This window comes from Astatotilapia calliptera, chromosome 3 (genome assembly GCF_900246225.1).
Source record: "Astatotilapia calliptera chromosome 3, fAstCal1.2, whole genome shotgun sequence".
NCBI lineage: Eukaryota > Metazoa > Chordata > Actinopteri > Cichliformes > Cichlidae > Astatotilapia > Astatotilapia calliptera.
Window position 1 is genome coordinate 18,816,977 of NC_039304.1, and position 21,479 is coordinate 18,838,455.

Sequence of the window (21,479 nt, forward strand, 5' to 3'; positions counted from 1 at the left end):
CCAAAAAAACAAAAAAAAACAACTAATGTCTCGTAAACATTCGTGTCCTCCTCGTCTCGCAGGCCTGTCTTCCTTCATCGTGTGCTGCCTCGTCCACAAGCTTCCAAACATATATTTATTTAAAAACACTCGCTTCACTGTGCCGTGCTGACACTCGAGACGCAACCTCATGCGTGGCATCGCCCTCCTCCACACCCACCCCATCACGTTTGCAGGCACGCGCCCGGTCGAGTGGAGTTGCAGCAGTGACAGCCAGGTCCGGGATGAAGGGGAAGAAGCCAGAAATCACAGTGTGAAGCAGGAGCTCTTTGACATCAGTGCGCTCGGTTGCGGGCCCAGAGGTGAGGAGCGGGACCGTATTGCGTGGGTCACCTTCGAGCTTAGTGTGTGGTGGTGGCGGTTGGGGGTAGTGGGGAGAGAGAGGCGGGGACTGGTGTACTGATCAGATCCAGATCAGAAAGTCTCTTATTTTATCGTTGTTTTTGTTCTCCTGAACAGATGATCATCGCTGTGTAGTGTCTGTGAACGCTGATAGCGACTGTCTTGTGCATCTTTAAATACAGCATGAATGTTTAAAGCCAATCTGACCAAAAATCTAGAAGTTTGGAAACAGAAATGTACGTTTAACGTTTATTTATGGCTACAGGAAGCAGGTAATCAAGTAATAACGGGGAGGCTAGAGTACAGGGAAAGTGACTGGTGTGAGTTAAGTCTGCATATTCATTAAGATCAAATCATCGCCACCGTTAATCCACTTAAAAACATTTGTAAGAACATAATAAAGTGAAAACAAAGTACGGATATATATATATTTATATACGGAGACGAGCATAAACAGTGGCACTGGGACCGATCACATAATTTTGGCTCTGGCATTATGCGCTTGCATCCTCAGTGCAGCTGCCCGTGCATTCTTCTCATCTCTGTGTCGATTTCCAAATGTCCTCCGCGAGCAGCGGCTGTTTCCAAGAACAGCAGGAAAGCAGTAGTGCAACAAACTTTTAGCAGGATTTTTTTTGTTTTTTTCCCCCCATCAAAGGAAATTAGTCAAGTACACGTTTAGGATTCAAACACTTTGCAAGATGCAATTTCATCATTTGATCGGAAAGAAGTAAGTCGGGGCGCGTGAGAAAGGAATCGGACGAAATATGGTTTGCACAACCTTTTGTTTTTTCCGGGCTTTGCTCGTGTGTCGCTGTCGCCACTGAAAGCGAGCGTCCCGGTAGGAACAGCGAGCCCCCCCTCCCTTCTCTCTCCCTCTGTGCTCAACGTCGACAGTGAAACACTAAACATACACAGACTGCACCTTTTACATCCTTTGACATGAGTGGCTTTTTGGTTCAAACTCGGGATAAAATTAAGAGAAGACAGTGAACAAGTATGACCTTTGACCTTTTCGCTGACTTGACCTTTTGCAGGTTTCCCTGTGAGTGACTAAATAAAAAAGCATTGTTGAAAAATAAGGCTATCAGCCTGGGGAGGCGTTTAAAGGCACCCAGGCTGAGCTACATTCCATCTTTGATGACGAAAAGAAGAACTTAAGAGAGAAAATGAAATGTTTTAGCTTACAGTGACGTCCATTGTTTTAATATTAGGGCTAAAACAACTTTTTAAGATTTGATTTTCTCTCTCACTCACACACACACAGACACACTCAAGTTTTATTTTTTCTTTTTAAATATGTTTTTGATTTTAGAGGACGTGCGCCTGATTTTCTCTCCGTTGTCGCAGGAGTCCTGGGAGGACGTGCTCTGGAGCTTGTAATCCCTTCCCAGACTCCGGCCCTCCGAGTCCAGGGAGGTAAGAGACGGGTGGCGCCCCACATTAGGCAGCATGCTTGCCGGCAGCTGGCCGAAGCTGTAGGACTTCTCCAGGATGCCGTTGTACATGCCCTTGCCCGTCGGAGAGGTGACGTTCCCCAGAGGTCCGCTCTGGGACTCGGGTACGATGCGGGTGAGGTCGGGCGAGCCTCTTTGTGCAAACTGATGGTGCTCCAAGGCCGGGGAAGGTGAGGTGGAGGGCGGGCCTGAAGGTGTGGTGGCCGGGGTGGGAGGCAGAGGAGGAGGCGTGTCCCTGAGACTGCTGCTGCTGCTGCTGGTGTGGGTGGTGGAGGTGGTGGATGCAGGGCGCTCTGCGGTCTGGGTGAACAGCAGCAGCTCCTCGCGGGAGATCTTGCGGTAGGGGATCTCCGAGGCCGCTGAGCAGGGGTTGTGCAGCGACTTGCGGCCCACTGAGCTCAGAGAGTCTGTGTCGGAGCTGCCCTCCTGAGACGCCTCCCTATTAAAGGAGAGCAGACAAGGCTGGTCACAGACTGATAAACAACACTGAAAAACATCTTCTATGTGTGCTATTTTAAAGTTAGCCTTTCTCTAAATGCGCCTGCATCCATGTTCAGTCACTTCCCCTCTCTGCTGCCTGATCACCTGATGGACTCATTGTCTTTGTCTCTGCTCTACGACCGGACGACACGGCACTGAATCGCCTTAAATATCCACTCTCTCGTCTTCCAGCGATGCTAAAATCATCTGAGGAAAGGCGCTCCTGAGAACATTCTGTGATCCTGGATCAGACGCTTTTATTTGCATTTTTGCATTTTCCTAATGACAAATATTTATTGCCAGATTTAAAGTGAACATCCCAGCACATGATAGAAACTCCCCGTCACCACCACAGCAGGTGGTGTCGGGGGTTTCAGACCCCAAGAACCGAACCGCAGACGGATGTCGACGTTGTTTGAGTGCAGAGTGAAGGTCGGGTCTCTTACAAACTGTCTCTGACAAAGTGAGAAATATAAATCAGATTATTGGCTCCCAGCTACTACCACCTAATGGAAACCCCTAAAAGACAAGTCAGGTGAGCCGAGTTGGTGTTACTGGGAAAGAGGTTGTACAGAGATGCTGCACCCACAATGTCAGAGTGAGTCACTAAAGAGTTGTGACTTTTTTCCTTCTTGTTATTTTTTATTAATTCTTTTATCAGTTAGAGATAAGAGAAAATATTTATTGAACACAGCCCGTCTCTATCTGGGATGTCCAGCCACCGTTTAAGACGTACCTCGACTCCACGTCTGTGACATAAGTTCAACTTTTGGAACCATTTTTCAGCCGTAACTAAATGTTGAGGACGGTTATTCAGCGTAGAAATGTCTGCTGGGATATCACATGTTGGTGTATTATTTCCTTTCCTTGATGTTACAATTCCACAGTCCTCATCTGGGATTTATTCTCTCTCACGGGAAACATAGAACTTGAACTCCCTGTAACACTTTATTTTGAAGTCCAGGCTTTTGTCCTGTGACCTACCGGCATCACTACGTAGCACATGCACCTAGCATGCACGCCCTGATAAAATAAAACAAGGCGGTACCTCACAGTCTGCCACAGTTACTTGCTCTTTGGAGCCCCTACTGCTAACTCTGTATCCGCCTCAGAGAACACAGAGCAAATGTTGTGCTTCTGGCTGCCCTCCAAATCCATTACTAAAATCACTGGTGCTCGCATGTTGCACAGCTAATGTGGCTTGTATATCCACGGGAGAGCTCTGAATTATAAAACAAAACAAACAATAACAGCAACTTTTAAGACTTTAAACACTATTTGGAACCAAAAAAATACCAATTTCAGCATTTCCAGGTCTATGGACATAATCTGCAGTTCAAACAAACTTTTCTGTATCCCACCGACGTTTGACGGCTCATTTTGACTTCTGTGGTGAATCTTTGTGGAGGCTAACTGAAGGAAAGTAGCCGACACTGTTGCCAGCATTCATGCTTGACCCTCAAGTTTACCTCTTTGGTACATTCCTATAGTTTCAGCAAATATATGAGAGTCTTTATATTTGACAGTATGATTGTTTTTCCTTATATTAATGTGATGATTGTTATTCTCTCACTGATAAATTCAAACGCTCCGGTCAAAAGCAGCCAAAAGTCCACAGGAGGAATCTCAAGTACTGAACAGGTGGACGTGAGAGGTGTTAGGTTACGACCTAACTACAGCGTAGATTTGACACAGAAGTTTAAAACTCCTGTAAAGTATTCTTCCTTCAGTCAGGCTCAGCCTCTACCATCAAGTCTCTCTAAATGCAGCTGGACAGGTTCTGAGTTATTTTGCTGACAGACAAATAATCCTGAAAATGTCTCGAGTTTCACTGAAAACTTCAGCGAGGCCGAGCCGCTCCTTTGCTCTTGGTCTGTCCGTGGTTCAAACAAAGGGCTGAATGCTGTGATGTTGTTACATAACCAAACTAGATTTTGCTAGACCCGCTGACTGATCAGGGCAGCTGGGGTATTTTAATGAGGTGCTGAACAGAGGTCGGAAAAGAGGTGCTACGGCAACTAACAGCAGAAGGAAATGTATGTATTTGAAACTTTAGCGTGTGAAATCCTATTCTTAGGAGCTAAAAATGAATGAAGAAAGTTTGTAAAATGTTTCTCTTTTGAGTCCTTTTGCAAACTAAAAACTACACACACACAAACACATCGCCACACATACCCCCTTCGCTCAGAGTTGAACATGATAACGTCGTCGTCCGCCTCGGGGCGATAGGAGAGGGACGAGCTCGCCATGGACAGCAGGTCTGGGTCTGCAGACATCAGCGAGGACTGCGGGGAGCTCAGCAGGCTCCGGCGGGAACGGCACATGCTGCTGTTGCGTGTCAGTGCGGGCCGAATCAATGTAGTCCCTGGAGGACGAACGAGGAGAGGCAAACGGAGACGTCAATATTTATGCCGTGCCACTTTTGCGGCTACAAAGCGTCGGCGCGCTCTGCCGCCTCGCTCACCTGTGAACTGTGGAATGATGGGAGGCGTGTCCTCGTCCAGGTCGTCCACTCCTCCCGCGATGGGGTAGGGCGGAACCGAGACTCGCGGCATCACCACCCAGCTGTGGTCTGAGTAAAGGCTGGCGGTCAGGCTCGGCAGACCCGAATTATTGACCACAGGGAAGCCGCAGAGCTTCTCGATCTGCTGCCAGCGGTGGAGCCGCTCCCTCAGGCACGCCGTTACCTCCGACAGGGCTTTCCTAATATGAAGACGAACGAATGAATAAATCAGACTCAGTTAAATTAGAAAAGCATGCAAACACTGAGCTTATTCTGCTTCAGATTACCGATCAACATTCCCCAGTCAGACTCAGTAAGATGCCAACTTTGCTTTGATCCATCAGGGTTTACGGATTTAAACTTGTGTCTAACACTTTCGCTCTGTTCTCACGCTTGATCTTCCTCTTTTGAACACAGATGAATTGTTTACCTCAGTGGCGCTACCTAGCTTCTCCAAGAGCTCTGAATATATTAAATACATCTCATTGTGTTTATCGACCCATGAACGTAAAAGCTTTATGTGGTAAAAAAGACAAAACGAGCAAAAAACACACAAGCAGGCAAGAACTCGACACTGTAGAGCTGTTTTTCTTAAATGCATTGAGCGCTCTGATGGCTCAAACAAAAGTATTTAATCCCCACACAAAGCAAAGCTGCCAAGGATAAAGTCGTCGTTGGTGTAAAAAGGCACGGAAAGCCTCACCGACTGTCTGTACTCCTGACTGCCAGATCACACCTGGCTGAAACAAATCCTCTCTTCCCGTGTTTACTTTTAGCTGTTGAATTACCTTTATGATCACGTCATGAAGCGTGCAGCACCTCTGTTATAAATGCCTCCTTATAAATCTATATCAGGTGATATTTCTTATTGTAATCTGCACATTAGAGTCTGTCTTTCTTACTTTGCTTCTAGTATCTTGTGGTCCACCTCATCCAGTGACGAGCTGTGGGCTACGTGAAGAGTCCCAAACACAGAACCTCTCTTCTTTTTTATTTTCTCTGCCTGAAATGGGGAAAACATAGAGTTACTTTGGCTGGAATTTCAGCTTCACATAAGCTGAATTTTCTTTTTAATATTGATAGTTCAGAACAACCATCATCTCAAAGGACTTTATACACCATGTGATGTAAATACACACCCCAGACATGTGAGAAAGAAAAAAAGATGACATTTACATCAAATTCTGTTCTTAGCAGTGAGTCAGAGGAGGTAAAGTTAAAGAAGCAAGGCTGGGATGGTTTGGACATGTGCAGCGCAGGGATAGTGGATAAAATGGACAAAAACGGACCACAGAAGAGATTCCTGGATGTAATGAAGGAGAGATGCTGTGACAGAGGAGGATGTTGGGGATAGGATGAGACAAGCTAAAGGAAGCAGCTGAAAAAAGAGCAGGAAGCCGATTAAGAGAAGCTAATATGATAGAACATAAACTCCCTCCCAAGTTTTTGTTAAATTTAGTGGAAACAACAACAAAAAAAAACACACAGCATCTTTACCTAAAAAGGCTGATCACTGCACTAAATCTTTCTCTGCTGTAAGCCAGATTAATGTAGCTGATGTAAACTCATTCACTGATGTCTATTTGCATCTAATGGAGAGGATCTTCAGCTCCAGTCCATTATGAGCTTCTGCCAGACGCAGGTGACAAAGAAAAACGTGCTGAATCATTTGGTCCTATTTCTTCACTATTTACCAGGCAAAACATCACAGAGTAGTTACGCGCCTGCTAGGATGCAACGCACTGCTGAGACTTCAGTGCTTGAGATGAAGTACGGTGGCCCTGAGAGGTCAAATGCACTGCAGCTCAAAAAACCCACAAGCAAATAGCTAGCAAGCGTTTCTGGGGACACAGTGACTTGATGGATCAGCTGTAGAACTGACAGAAACCAGAATGTGACATATCGCACTGAGACACGCTTAAAAGAAGCAGAGGATTCATTAGTGTTGTTGTGGGCTAGCATGCGCTTCAATCACATGATTTATATAATACTGTAGATACATGTTTGCTATTAGCTGTTTACTGTTAGCTTGTCACTTCCTCAGCTGGTCCGTCAGGTTGTCGTCGCCCCAAAAACACGTTTTCTTTCACGTTTTTTTCCCCTTTAGCTTTTTCTGATTGCTGGTGCTTTCTATTTGAACTCTCAGGGCCACTGTAATAAAGAGATATACAAAAGTCCCCTGGTGTAATGGTAGTAGTTTAGTAGTAGTAGTAGTGTGTCCTGCTCAGTCAGATTTGCAGTTCCATAATATAAATGGCTTTTTCTCCCCAACATCATTCCTTTAAGTAATCCAAACAGGCAGCAAGACCTTCTTTTAATGTTTTAAAATCTCTGCCAGTGCTGATCTTTTAGTAATTTCCAAACGTTAACACTTCATGAGATGTGTGATATCATGCCAAATCACAGCACGTAACCTTTGGAGAGCTTAGTGGTCACATCCTCACAGCAGCAGCTTCTGCTCTCTGTCCAGTACCTCGTGTCCTTCTCGTGTAATCTTTTGAGCCTTGGCAATAACCTATCAAAAGTTAGCCGGTTACCTCGTCTTTGGCGACGCACAGCTGATTTTCGGCGCTCTGCTTCTTGATGTTGTAGTATTGAACTTCCACTTCGTGCGTGAGCTGGAGCCACTTCTGAAGAGCTTCGGGCACCGAGCGCTCCGACTGCATCTCCTTCTCCGCTCGCTTCAGAGCTTTCCGTACCTACACGGGGAAGAGCGCGATACGCGAGAGGCCAATCAGATTCGCTGCCAAAAAACAAAACAAACAAACAAGAAAGCACCCTTTCCCACAGGATATCGATCAAACGCATCAGTAAGCGAAGGTTAGCGTTCAGCGAATTTCAAATGAACTCCATTTACTGTTTAAGTCCTGCGTTCGCCGTGTGTAAATGAGCCCAATCCTGGCTCGCCTGCACGGAGAGAACTCATTACAGAGAGATATATCGGTGCTGTATTTCCATGTGAGGGGAAATGAGGCAATCTCGAGGATATGCAAAGTAGGTGTTTTATGGAAGAAATGAAAATTTAATGCGGAAAATATGAAATTAATCCTTTCATTTCAAGTTGTTTGCGCCACAGTAATGAATACATTTACATCCGCATATTGCGATGTCCCAGATTTTCGCCTCTATCCCTTTATTTCATGCTCTGAATCGAATATACAATTCAGTATTTACATAATGATAATAAATGTGACTGTTGTATATGTGAATACACTGGATATTCCTTATGGCGCCATAGAATCTGAAATTACATTGTAGCCAACAGCCAATAGGAGCAGTTTTATGGTTGTGTTTCCCTCACTCTGACTAACAATAAATCTGTTTGCGAGCAGGACTCCGGGGCAACGAGCCGTACCTGTACGAGCTCCTCCTCGGCATATTTGAGCCGGCTCAGCTCACATTCGGCGCCCTCTCGCAGCTCTCGGAGCCTGTGAGCCTCCTTCTTAGCCCCGTCAATCTCATCCCTCATTTTCAGCTCGAGGTTCTGCTTCTCCACAGCAACTGTCCGGTTCTCTTCTTGAGCCTTTTCGAGCCTGGAAGAGGACGGGAAGGATACACGGTGAGGCGGAAACATGGGAACACGGGAACAGAGGAAAGTCGTGGATGTGGTGACGGAGGGGATGCAGAGGGTTCGTGTGGTTGGGATGGAAGGTTAGAACACAGCCAACTGAAGAAGAAGAAATAGGGGTATTTGTATGCTTAGAAGGACTTTATAAGTACTGTAGGGCAATGAATTCCAAAGTGTGAGCTGGAGCCCAACGGTGGACCGCATTGGTACTGCAGGTGTGCCAAAGTAATAACAGAAATCCACTATATTTAAAATATTTATTTATATAAAAAGTGGATTAAAACTGGTAACAGGAGGTGGTTAGTTTGTGATATTACTCGTTATTCGGACCTAAATTGACTGATTCCTATTGAAGTTTGTGTCCCAGCAGCAGGTGACCTTAAAAAACTTTGCCTATTACTTGGTACCATTAGGAATTTATAGCCAAGAGCCTGTGTTGTTTATGTTTTTGGAATAAAATCACTTATCACTTTCTTCTGTATTTTGATTAGAGTGAAGTTTGGCTGCTCTCCGTGGGGTTTTCTGGTTTTTAAGTGGGCCGTAGCACTCTTGCCTGTGGGAATAGCTGCTGTAGGCGGTTTAAGTTTTACATGATTTAAAAACAAAGTTTGGATTTCACCCGCTCTAGATGACAAAGAATTAAGTACATCTTCATGTTTCTCTCTGATTTTCTGAAAATTGTTTCATGGTTCAGGCTTTAATTAGTTAAGGGTATAGTTAAGGTGTTCAACTAAGGTGACATCGTTGTTGTATTGAAGTCATTGCATGATGAAAACAAGTGATAACAAGTCTTTAAGTGATACAAAGCCAGGACAGATAGAAGAACATGCCTCAGCCCATAGCGGTGTCACTGCTAACTGCTGCACCACCGTGCTGCTGTTCTCTGTGAAAGGAGAGCGGCAGCACGTGACCATTAAATCAGTGTTTCATCTAAGTCTAATACACGTCCCTCTCTTACCGACTCTGCAGGTCTAACAAGCTTTGCTCAGCATGTTGCAAGCTCTCCAGATCCTTCATCATCTGTGAGATGTGCACCTTGCTGGACTTGTTCTGCACGTAAGCAAACCAGCAGCCCCCGACACCAATCACAATGGACACCATCAGGACGAAGTCTTTCATCCAATTATGTTGCGGACCTGTGCGGGGAAGGACGAGCAGGAGAAAGAGTGATGGATTCATGCATTCATACATTTTCTTTAAGCTCATTTTCCACTGATATTCATGAAGTGTGATGACACGCGGCTTTATACTTACGTAGCGGGGGGCCGAACAGCACTGCATCGAGCGCCTTTAGGTTTAGTTTTTGTTTATGCCGCTGGTCTAATATCTTCAGCTGCATCGACATAAACGACGGTTCATTTGCCGCTATTCTAAAACGGGGGAGAAGAAAACACAGGACTGAATGCTAAACAAAGTTTTCAAAGTGAACTAAAACTAGATGTGGCAAAAAACACATTTTAAACATCATACAAGAATTGCTGTTTGTTTTAGTCTTTGTCAATTTGTTATCTGCACAACATTAACGATACAATCAGAGGGACACGTGATGCACATGTTTATTGAGACCGGGGCGTTCACATGAGTGTGAAGTTGTGTTTGCATTGCAGTTCTTAAACATCACACAAACACACTCTGCATAAAAACTAAACCTTACACAAGCAGCTTTAAACAACAGGAACAGCCAAAGCCACACTGAGCTGAAGAGAAACATTAAAAATGAAATAAAATCAATACAAACTACAATGACTCTGAGTTCACATGACCTCATCCTAACAACACAAACGTTACCCATTACAACAGCAGCTCCTAACAACGACTCAGCTAAGTAACATCACACTAGACGAGAAGACACAACACGAAAACAGCAAAAAACTGCAGTTTATCTATTGGCCACTTAGCCCAGCTTCTTTCCCCATAAGACCCCCATGTTAAAAAGCATATTTACAGCCAGATAAACAAGACAGCCTTGACCTCCATAGATAGCTTCCTCCCTTTATGTCTATAACTTTTTGTTTGAATTTATCTGGATACTGGAGTTAGAAATAGCTTCGATTGACAGGTGGGCTGACACGGGCATGTGCAGCTAATCAACATCTGTGTTTGTACTACTGGTGCCTGTTAGGGTTCAGTTCCATTTCGCAACAACAGTTACCTTAAAGGTCGTCTTGTAATTATTAAACCCTGCCTCTCTCTGTCGCAGTGTGTCTTTGGGCCCCTCCCCTCACCTCTTTTTTGAAGCCGGGGCAGCAGATACTTGCTGTATCAGAGTTTCCTTCCTGTAAAAATGGAGTTTTTCCTTCCCACTGTCGCCAAGTGCTGCATCTGACTGTTTGGATTTCTTTTTAATATATGAAGTGCTTCGAGACAGCTGTTGTCATGAAAGAAGGGCTCTTAAGTTGTGCTATTATTGGCTGTGTTGCCTTTTACAACCAGCAGTGGGCAGCATTGAACAGACTAATGAAAGCTAAGGCTGCTTTCAGATGCTGTAGCACAAACAGTGTGTTCAATAGAAGCAAATGACAAAAGAAAAGACTCCATTTACATGTGTCACACTGCAAATTCCCACAGATGTTGTGTCATTATGTTGTTGGCCCAGGAAAAGAAAAAAAAGCAGAGCTGGTACGTTTGATTGCGTTGTGCGGTACTGACCGAGGTAAAGTGTTCCCCGTGATCCGGAAGTCCCGGAAGTTCTTCTCATACTGCGGTAGCTCCACCGACTCCTTCAGCCACCACACCGTGTCCTCTGTGGTCCAGTTGTGGACTGATAAAAACAAAGAAGGGAGGAGAAAAATGAAGATGTTTTTGTTATCTTTGAAAGCACACACACACAGATCAGTAACTAAGATGATTTACTGCTCGTTATCTGCTCCTCTGCATTCCTCCAAAATTCCCCAAAGCACGACAGCACTCTCAGTCTTAAGCAGGTTTAAGCATCAAAGTTAAAAGCACTCGTTGCACACAAACCCTCCCTGTGTGACGGGTAAATGAGTATATGTTTCATTACCAGGTTGAGATTAATTGCCGTTGCATCATTTTGCTGTTACGGTAAACACACTGGCATTTATAATGCACAGCTTTCCACTCTTATTGAGCACTCGAAGTGCGATTACAGCACTTTTTAGGGTTCGGTGTCCTTTCCCTGGGACACCTCAAAATGCAGACTGGAGGAGGCTCTACTTTCTGGGCCGCAGCCAGTCCCAGAGTTATGTTGGGACACACACTAAGTTTGTGGTGACTAAATGAAGAGATGTAACGGTGGGAAAAATGATTCAGGATAAGACACCAAGCTTCAGGCTTTACCTACATTTTATTTTACCAAGACCCATGAAGCATTCAAACAACATAAATCTAGGAAGTTTATTTTTTGCTTCAAACATGAGTGCATGTGAAGAACTTGTTCTAAAACCCAGTTAGCTGCACAGATACATCAGCGTGATAAACAAACAGGCACAAACAAGCTGAGGAAGACAGACTGTGGTTGCAGATAAGCCACATATGTCACGGGTTATAAAAAAGGAATTAGAGAGGAGATGAGACACAGTGGCGTAAACACAGCTTCACTTTGCCATTTACAAGGACATTTCATCAGGCAAATCGTTACTTTTTTCTACTGCCCCTGAGAACCTGATAATTACAATATTACAAATAAAGGATGACTGAAACGACTCAGAATTTCAGCTGGGTTTCTTGAATGGAAGTGCGTTTGCTTAAACTCTCATTTCACTTTCTCTACGTTCTGCAGAGTGAGTAAAAGCTCACGCTTTGTTTTCTTTGAGTAAATGTCAGTAGATGTTTGTTCGCTCCTTCAGTCCTGGCTTTTTGCAGAAGTCCGTCTGACGTCTCAGAGAATCATGAAGTTGTTTAAGGTCACTTTAGCGCAGTCATCTCAAAAGAAGAAGGTTCTGGGTATTATTATATTACCAAATAAAGCACCAGCGCTGCTATAGTAGAAGTAGCATTTCATTCTCCGTAGCGGTTTTGATTATGAGTATTAGCTACGACGCTGTGAAACAACAGTATGTTGTAACAAAAACATGGTTTATTCGTAACCACACTGCTCACATTCCTAAACTGAAACAGCAACTTCTCCAACTGGTGGAGGTCACTGTCAACTAAACCCACAAGCATCAGATTGCTTAGTGAGCTTGAAACTTCAGACGTCACAAACTACAGCATGTATTCAAAACTGTTATTATACAATACATAAAAATGAGAATGATTAAATCCAAGAAGGCTGCTGTGGAATCTGCGATTTGCAATGCATCATGGGATGAGGAGTTCATTCCTATGTACACCGTCATCTACTTTCAGCATATTTTTAATTTCTTTCTTTTTCAAGACTCGGTTCGAGATTAAAAAAATCTTTGCATAAGGCTTTTATTAAACATAAAGGATAAATATAGATGTGTTTTATCCTGTCCCCCTCCCCTCATCCACAACGATGGCAGATGGCTGCCCTTCCCTGATCCTGGTTCTGCAGCAAGTCCTTCCTGTTAAAGGGAGTTTTTCCTTCCCACTGTCGCCAAATGTTGCTCAGTTGTCATGTGATTGTTAGGGCTTTCTCTGTTGTTGTGATTTGGCACTATATCATTAAACTGAATTGAATTTAAATGAATTTCTGAAACAGGAAGCTCCAGGAGTGAACATACACGACTACTGTTGAGTGCTATAAAAACAGACACTTGTTTAGGGATTGCCCCCCCCGGCTGTCTTCCTGTTTCCCTGCAGGAAACTGGTATATATCGTCTTCCCGATAAATAGGTTGATTGTTTTTTTAAGTGCTTCCTTGTTTAACTGCTCACTCCCTGTTATCTCCACTATAATTATAGTACAGGTATCACTTATAGCAAGCCTCCCTACATGTGTCAAAGTACCAACCATCTCATGCGGGACAGTTATGCAGATTTTTGTGTTTTTAATGACATTAATTCAGTCGACCTGCTTGCTTTTTACCTTCAGAGGTTTTCCAGCCCCTCCACAGCTCCTCCACAGTGATGTGCTGGTCTTCACGGTGCAGGTTGCTGTGTTTGTTGGTTTGCTGCTGCTTCATATCTTCTATTATGAACTAGGAAAAGAGAGAGAAAGACAAGTGAGTTTCAACAGATTTTCAGAATCATCCTGATGGATGTATTTGTAGGTTTTTTGCAGAGAACATTTTAAAACAAGTGTTTTTCACTAAGATCTCCAGGGGGGATGCAGATGGCTGTGCTTGTCTTTGTATGTCCATGTGTGGTTTTGACAGAGGGAGCCGCAGAGAGTTGGCTTTGCCTAAAAGTCTGGATTTGGATCACACACACACACACACTTTGTTTTTGCTCAGCTTTCTTCCTTTTAAGGACTTTGAAAGGAGAAACAGACCCATGGCAGAGGCGCCACTTCCACCTGTGTGTGTGCTTTCAGCTTCCAGCTGTCCTCCTTTGGTAGACTAAAACTAAAAAATGCCCCTGTGGAGTATGAGCTGTAGCAAACAAACCCACAAAGAATTGCCAGAACACCGGTGGCATCAACAAGGATCATGGCTGACTACAAAACACCTCAAAGCACTCATCTTGGAACAATATTTGTATGTGTGTGTGGCCTTGGCATTGATGTAAAACCTGATCTGCCATCTAATTCAAACCTCGTTGTTTCTGATAGGTAATTAGCCTTTTATATCACACAGCAAAGCTCGGTCCTATTGCATCATGCTTACCTGCAAACGTGACGTCTAAAAATTGCTGTGAGTGTTTCCTAGACTCATTTGAATAAGGTGTAGAGTTGTTTTGATAGATTTAAGGCAATATCAAGAACCACAACAACACATTTACAAGCTATCTGTATGTGACTAACACCTAAAATCTTGTAACGGAACAGAAGGACTGTGCACTTCTTTTGTCCACCGTCTTTTGTGTATCGCCTGTTTTGCATCAAAAAAGTTGGAAACAAGTCACAGAAAAGGTCTGTTTATAATAATGAATGTATAATAAGTATTTAATAAGTGCTTTGACCTAATAAAAACAGTCTCTGAAAATGTCCTGAACGGAAAAATCACTAACCAGTTTTCTTCAAATGAACACACACACTTGGTTTTCTTTCTAGTTTATATTTCGCCATGATTTGTCCCTTTTAATCTGTTTCTGAAAAGACAAAAAATCGACCTGAGCAATGCATGAATGACATGTTATTATTCATGTACCTTTCCATGTACAAATATTTGTCCTAGGAAGCCTTAATGTGATGCAAAGTATGACCAAATATCAAAGTAATCCTGCAATCCCCACCTAACTCTTTATTTCCCAACATAATAAAAACATAAGCTACTGGTTCTATTCAAATCTAAAAATTAATAAAAGAAGCATCTAACTTTATGCAGGTATGTTAAGCAAAAACACCCTTTTTGTTTACGCATGCAATCAAGTTTAGATTAAGAACAGCAGGAACAGACACGTCTGCACCTCGATGCAGTTAACTGCAGTTAAGGGACAGATAAAGAGAAGCTTATGCAATTAATAGTAAAGATGCCCGAGCTGTAGAATTAAAAGTTCCTGAGTTTTCAGCTTAGGTGTAATCTGCAGGGAGCTCAATATACTGTTCGCAATTCTAGAAAAACTGTCTGTACATGTCTGAGGTAAATAAAATGAACCGCAGGTTCAGAGCGTCCTGACGACGGAGCAAGAAGCACAAAACTGCCCCACCAGCAGCAGCAGCAGACAATGGTACTTCTAATCACGTAGGACTGAATGTTTGAGCAGCAGCCGAGGGTGTTTTGACATTTCACACAATTATGAATCATGATTACAGATCAATGAGCTTCACATCTGACTTGATAAGGATAAAACAGCACACCCAGTCTCTAAAACAACTAGAAAAAATATCGTGTGCTCGCACCAAGACAGCTGTTGTCATTACCGCTCGACTGCGCGTTCCTTTGAAGAAGTCCTAAAAGCATTTAATGACACATCTTGAACGATGTGCACGTGTGACACAGACGTATAGGCGCACACGGGAATCTATCGCGAAAATCAACTGGCACTTTCACGCATCTCTGTAGCGTGCTGAGAGAGTCTGAAGGAGCGCCGTGAGTTTGACATTGAATACATAAAAGCTGTCTGTTGTTGAGAGGCTGTCTGCTACAAATGTTCCCAGCATTCCTGCTGTCACAGGAGAAAGATCATTTTTAAGTCTTCTCTGAAAGCCTTCTGCGCGGTTCGTATCTATGTACACTCATATATTCGAATCCACTAACTTGAGTAAAGTGACCGAATCGCTTCTTTTGTCAACACAAAGTCATACATCTCTTAACACACAATGGATAACTGGCATTAAAAACAGAGAAACAAGACATGATACAGAGAGGGTGATAATGTAGACATGTAACTTAAAAAATAAAAAAGAAACAGAGGCCATAAAATGTTCATGTTTATGGCCTCTTCCTGCATTTGACTGTGTCAATATATGTGAGATTAAAGTGCGTCAGCTGTGTGTTTATTCAGAAGCTTGATCCAACCTTCACACACAAACCTGGTGTGTGACTCAGCGCATTAATCGAGACACGAATCAGGGTCCCTGGCTGTAGTTCTTACAGCTGAGCAGGGGAACATGGCCACCACGTTTTGCTGAAATCTGAACTTGACCTTGAGGTCACCAGTAATAACTGCACCTGTATTGTACCAATTTGAAAATCCTGTGTTGCTTCGTTTTCGAGTTATCCGGTCGTTAAGTGATGACGTGACGAATCCTACTTCCGGGCCTAAAGTAGTCTGCGTTTAATATGGCTTTTGTGTTGTTAACATGTTTAATGTTATGTATTTTCTTCTATTTAATCTCAAAAAGCTCCTAAAACAGTCGGTGATCACTGTTGACCTCCCTCGGCTTTTATTACCGCTAATCTTTAGAAGCAGAAAATTAGAGGTCATTCAGGTCTTTATGTCTAAGACATTCCTGCAGACTAACTAATTGGTGTGTGTCATCTGGTTTGAATAGATGAAACTGGGTATTTGAATGATTCTGCACAAGGGAAGCGTATGTAATGCAAACAGAAGTGGCCCTAGCATAGAACCGTGTGGAACTCCATAATTAACCTTAGTGTGTTTATATGAACAAAATCAAGTCTATTAGATAGATATGATTCAAACCACTGCACTGCAGTACCTTTAATACCTACAGCATCCTCTCTGTAATAATAATCTCTGTAATAATAATCGAACACTGAACTGAGGTCCAGTAGGACAAGTCAGTTTTAGGTAAATTTCCTTCCTATGTGTTTAGGCTTATTACAAAGTGCAGATGCACCCGGTTGATGTGTCGTTAGTTCTGCATGTATTTCGTCAGAAACTGAATTATCGGGTGATCTAAAAAGAGATGGAAAGCTTTCGGAATCCAGTCCAATTATTTGGTTTCATTAATGAAAGAATCATGGAACAGCACAGACTATTCAAATTATAATCAGTGGAATTTCATTTTAAGAGTAACAAATCTACAAACTACAGTTTACACTGTACCTAAAATCTTGGTAGTCCACGTGTTGCTGCCTGTGTCTGCACGTATCAAAGGATTCGAATTTGGTTCTGAAAGGCAGTTTCACTGCATCAGTTGAGAACAAAAATCCTCTGAGAACATTTGCCATGTTCTTCTTTCACAATAGAAATGCAAATTTGTCTTCTTACTGACGTAACACTGGGCACCAGCTGAAGGAACTGACGGCCTGCTGAGTCACTGGAGGGACTGCAATGTGTGCAACGCTACTCTAAATTAGTGTCTCGAAAAGCCTTTTAATGCTCACTTTATGAAAAGAAAAATATGAAGTGGTGCTGGCAAAGATGTGAACTTCAAGGACATTTCACCACATAAGAAAAGACAAAGGACGGCGAATATGAAGACATTCTTTCTGTTGCAGACCTTGAGAGATATCCTAATGGCCACATTTGCTCAACAACAAGCAGAAAAAACACATGCTACAAGTAACACATTAGCACTAGTAAATGAACAACTGTATAAGACAAATAGCTGCTCGAGTGTTATATTAAAAGCAACAGCAATTGGTTGCACTGCTGCAGCATGAAACTAATTGCAGGCAGACTAGCAGGGCCTCTTTGCATATGTTGAAAGGCAGCTTTGCCTTTGCTTTATGGGACCATATAAAGTAAGCTAAGAGGCATGAATGCAATGATAGGTCTTTGTGGCTTCTGTGGTTAACAGTTAAGATAGCCCGATAGCTGTGATAGTTACAGATACAGTGTGTAGCTTGCAGAATACATTTCTGCAAAGTGATTAAACGTCCTTTATGTTTCCAGGGATAGACAGCCTCGGTCCTGAAAATACGACAACACGTCTACATACACAGACAGAGAGTGGCACATGTTCAGAGCGAGGCAGACACGCACACAGCAAACAAAGACAGATTTCTTCATATCAGATTCCAGATTGGGGGGAGTTGGCGACATACTTCCCATGAGTCTCTGCTTTCTCTAAACAGTCTAGACTCTATTCACCCCCCCAAATATCTACTGTATCAATCCATCTGTCCTCATCAGCTTATCTAATATTACTGGAAGTTATTACACCCATCACTTATCTATCACCATAACCCGGAGTGATGATATTTTTAATCAACAGCATACCTCCGCGTTAATGAAAGTCATTAGTTTGTGAGTCTGCAAAAGGAGGATAATTAAGTTGATTAATTATTATTAATATGTCGCAGATTTGGAACAAAAGGTGAGGTGCACTTGGCTGCAATTCATTATAACGTGAACTACCAGGAGGTACACCTGATTTATCTCACATGACAGCTGGGCAGACTTTTGTGAAACTGTAGCTCTCATGATAAAAAATCGTTTTCATCCCTTTTTTTTGTGCAGTCAGGCTTGTTACTTCGCTCAAGATCAAAGTGGGTGTCGTTTTGCGTAACATTGTACTCATGTCACGTGCTCTTCGGGTTTTATCAAGTTATTCTTAGAACAGCCGAGGTCTGAACTTTCTGTTCTGTCGTTAGCAGCAGGTTTTTTTTCCGTTCACATCAGTTCGACAGCAAAAATAAAACCTTACTTTGGGAGATCAGAAGGCCTTTCACAAGATAATGCCTTTATTCTTCCAACTTTCTTTATGTGAGATTCAGACAATGGTTTTTGTCTCGCCTCACTGGTACCAAGAGGACAAACCACACCTTCTGTGTACTGACCCCCCCATCCAACATCCAGCAGGACATTTTCTATGACATCATACTGCTTTCTGCTGCCAAGAATTTTTTCTTCCATTAATGCCCCTAACTTTAGAACCATTTGCCCCTCAATGGCAATATCTCCATCGATCACCAGGCTAATGCATCCGTATTCACAAGGAGTCACCACAGGAGGTAGTTTGAGTTAGCGGATTTTATTATTATTATTTATTTTTATTTTCTTTAAACTGGATGCTGTTCCTGATGCAGCCCACCGGTTGGTGAGCAATTGGTGGAAGTTGCTGGTTGTCACCATGTGAACTCAGTCACAAAGAGAGTGCTCCCTGTGATTGTTGTGATTCTAGTTGGTTGCTAGCAAATTTCTACAGTCTCCCACACTTCGCATTGAAGACTCCAACTTGTCTGCAAACGCTCGGCAACCACTTGCTGAGCCTTAACGCTGCAATCAGGAAGTTTCAAAAGTCGCAGCATTTACTCTAAAGGAAAACGTCTGTGTTTCCAGACTGTGTTGAACTCATGGTTTTGTTTCCACTCAGGCAAATGCAGCAATCTGCTAACGACCAAAACAACCTGAAAGAGTTTTCCGGTGTAACACCATATTCCTCCTTTCACCTAGGAACTGCTGCCGGATCAGGGAATACACATTTTTCCCTAGCAGTTGGCGGTTGCCATGGAGTCATGAATTAATTTCTAAGCCTGTGTGACAAGAGCCTTTCTTAAATAAACGTTCAGAAAAAGTCACTGTGTCTCAATTTCTCTACTCCTATTATTACACTTTGATTTAGTGGACTGTTTGCTTACACAGCATGAATATCATGGGGTTATCTCAAATAGAGAGTGGCGGAAATGGTGAAAGCAGCATTTAACTGTGACTGACTCACTAACCGCTGCTATTTGCCAGCATTTACAACTTGTTGAGCCTCTGACCACACATAGAGAGCTATTAACATCAAACAATGCTACAACACATATAACATTAACAGCTGATAAAAATGTGTTTTAGCATAGTTTTAGCACTGCTACATCCACATCCACAGATGACACATTTCTCCTTGTGGTTTTACTTATTTTGACCTTTGATGCTTTAATTAATATTCTTGTTCTCTGTAACATTAGTTTAAACAACCAAGAAACCAAGGCAGTAGCACCCAAAATGCTAATGCTAGGCTCAATGTTAGCATCAAAGGGGAAGACTGGGAAACAGAAACCAGTAAATGACATTAGGTGGCTGTGTACATCTTTTCTATTTATTCCATGGTTTTGTCCTGGTTCTGCGATTCGTCCCACCATCGAAAACATGCTTGGGTAATTGTGCTGTTACTGTGCGCTTCATCAATGCAGTAGCTAACATGTGGAGATCTAAAATTGAGTTTGCCTGCAAGGGGAGATATCTTATCTTAGGGAAAGTAAGTAGAAGAAGGAAGTATCTTAGGAACAAATATGCTTAACTGCTTAAAGAGAGATCAGCACGAACATTACCTTTTATTGTATTTACATATTAAACATGCAGCTAGAACCAGCACTGATTAGCTTTGCTTAGCATAGCTCTCAGACGTAAGGGGAAACTGCCAGCCTGATTCAGGTCAAAATAAATAAACCAGCCCGATTATAAAGAAAGACAAAGAGTGTGCAATCACTTTGCAGTTGCTGACGCAGTACTGACACTTCTGGCAATGTTGTAGTACCAAGAGATAATTAGAAGGGATACATGTAAATTGCTGCACTGCAGCTAACACCTTAATGCACAAACTCTGTCCTCTTTCAAAGCTTGGACTTGTGACTAAAATCTCATTTGAATGTTCCCTCTAAGGCATTCCCAGACAAGTCAACAAACCTTCAAGAAGCTTCTTTTTATAGATATACCATACCCTCCATGCTCCATGAGGCTCCTCCTCAAGTTTCTTCTCATCATAGCAGCCTCATCACAAATAATAAATATACAGTGGGGCAAAAAAGTATTTAGTCAGCCACCGATTGTGCAAGTTCTCCCACTTAAAATGATGACAGAGGTCAGTAATTTGCACCAGAGGTACACTTCAACTGTGAGAGACAGAATGTGAAAAAAAAAAATCCATGAATCCACATGGTAGGATTTGTAAAGAACTTATTCGTAAATCAGGGTGGAAAATAAGTATTTGGTCAATAACAAAAATACAACTCAATACTTTGTAACATAACCTTTGTTGGCAAATGTTTACTATAGGTCTTTACCAGGTTTGCACACACAGTAGCTGGTATTTTGGCCCATTCCTCCATGCAGATCTTCTCGAGAGCAGTGATGTTTTGGGGCTGTCGCCGAGCAACACCGACTTTCAACTCCCGCCACAGATTTTCTATGGGGTTGAGGTCTGGAGACTGGCTAGGCCACTCCAGGACTTTCAAATGCTTCTTACGGAGCCACTCCTTTGTTGCCCGGGCGGTGTGTTTTGGATCATTGTCATGTTGGAAGACCCAGCCTCGTTTCATCTTCAAAGTTCTCACTGATGGAAGGAGGTTTTGGCTCAAAATCTCACGATACATGGCCCCATTCATTCTGTCCTTAACACGGATCAGTCGTCCTGTCCCCTTGGCAGAAAAACAGCCCCATAGCATGATGTTTCCACCCCCATGCTTCACAGTAGGTATGGTGTTCTTGGGATGCAACTCAGTATTCTTCTTCCTCCAAACACGACGAGTTGAGTTTATACCAAAAAGTTCTACTTTGGTTTCATCTGACCACATGACATTCTCCCAATCCTCTGCTGTATCATCCATGTGCTCTCTGGCAAACTTCAGACGGGCCTGGACATGCACTGGCTTCAGCAACGGAACACGTCTGGCACTGCGGGATTTGATTCCCTGCCGTTGTAGTGTGTTACTGATGGTGACCTTTGTTACTTTGGTCCCAGCTCTCTGCAGGTCATTCACCAGGTCCCCCCGTGTGGTTCTGGG

General features: G+C 43.0%; 1 protein-coding gene across 3 annotated transcripts in view; it reads right to left on the reverse strand.

Annotated features, from left to right (window-relative positions):
- Positions 1-768: 768 nt before the first annotated feature.
- stim2b (stromal interaction molecule 2b) overlaps positions 769-21,479 on the reverse strand; it is a 56,209-nt gene continuing 35,498 nt past the window's right edge. For all 3 annotated transcript variants that reach the window (XM_026162158.1, XM_026162157.1, XM_026162156.1), the window contains exons 3-12: positions 13,343-13,454; positions 11,039-11,150; positions 9,644-9,759; positions 9,348-9,525; positions 8,177-8,354; positions 7,359-7,520; positions 5,724-5,824; positions 4,783-5,021; positions 4,494-4,683; positions 769-2,277 (exon numbers count right to left, since the gene is read on the reverse strand). In XM_026162158.1, the coding sequence (XP_026017943.1) occupies positions 1,662-2,277; positions 4,494-4,683; positions 4,783-5,021; positions 5,724-5,824; positions 7,359-7,520; positions 8,177-8,354; positions 9,348-9,525; positions 9,644-9,759; positions 11,039-11,150; positions 13,343-13,454 (2,004 nt within the window). In that variant the 3' untranslated portion in view covers positions 769-1,661. The remainder of the gene's footprint in view (positions 2,278-4,493; positions 4,684-4,782; positions 5,022-5,723; positions 5,825-7,358; positions 7,521-8,176; positions 8,355-9,347; positions 9,526-9,643; positions 9,760-11,038; positions 11,151-13,342; positions 13,455-21,479) is intronic.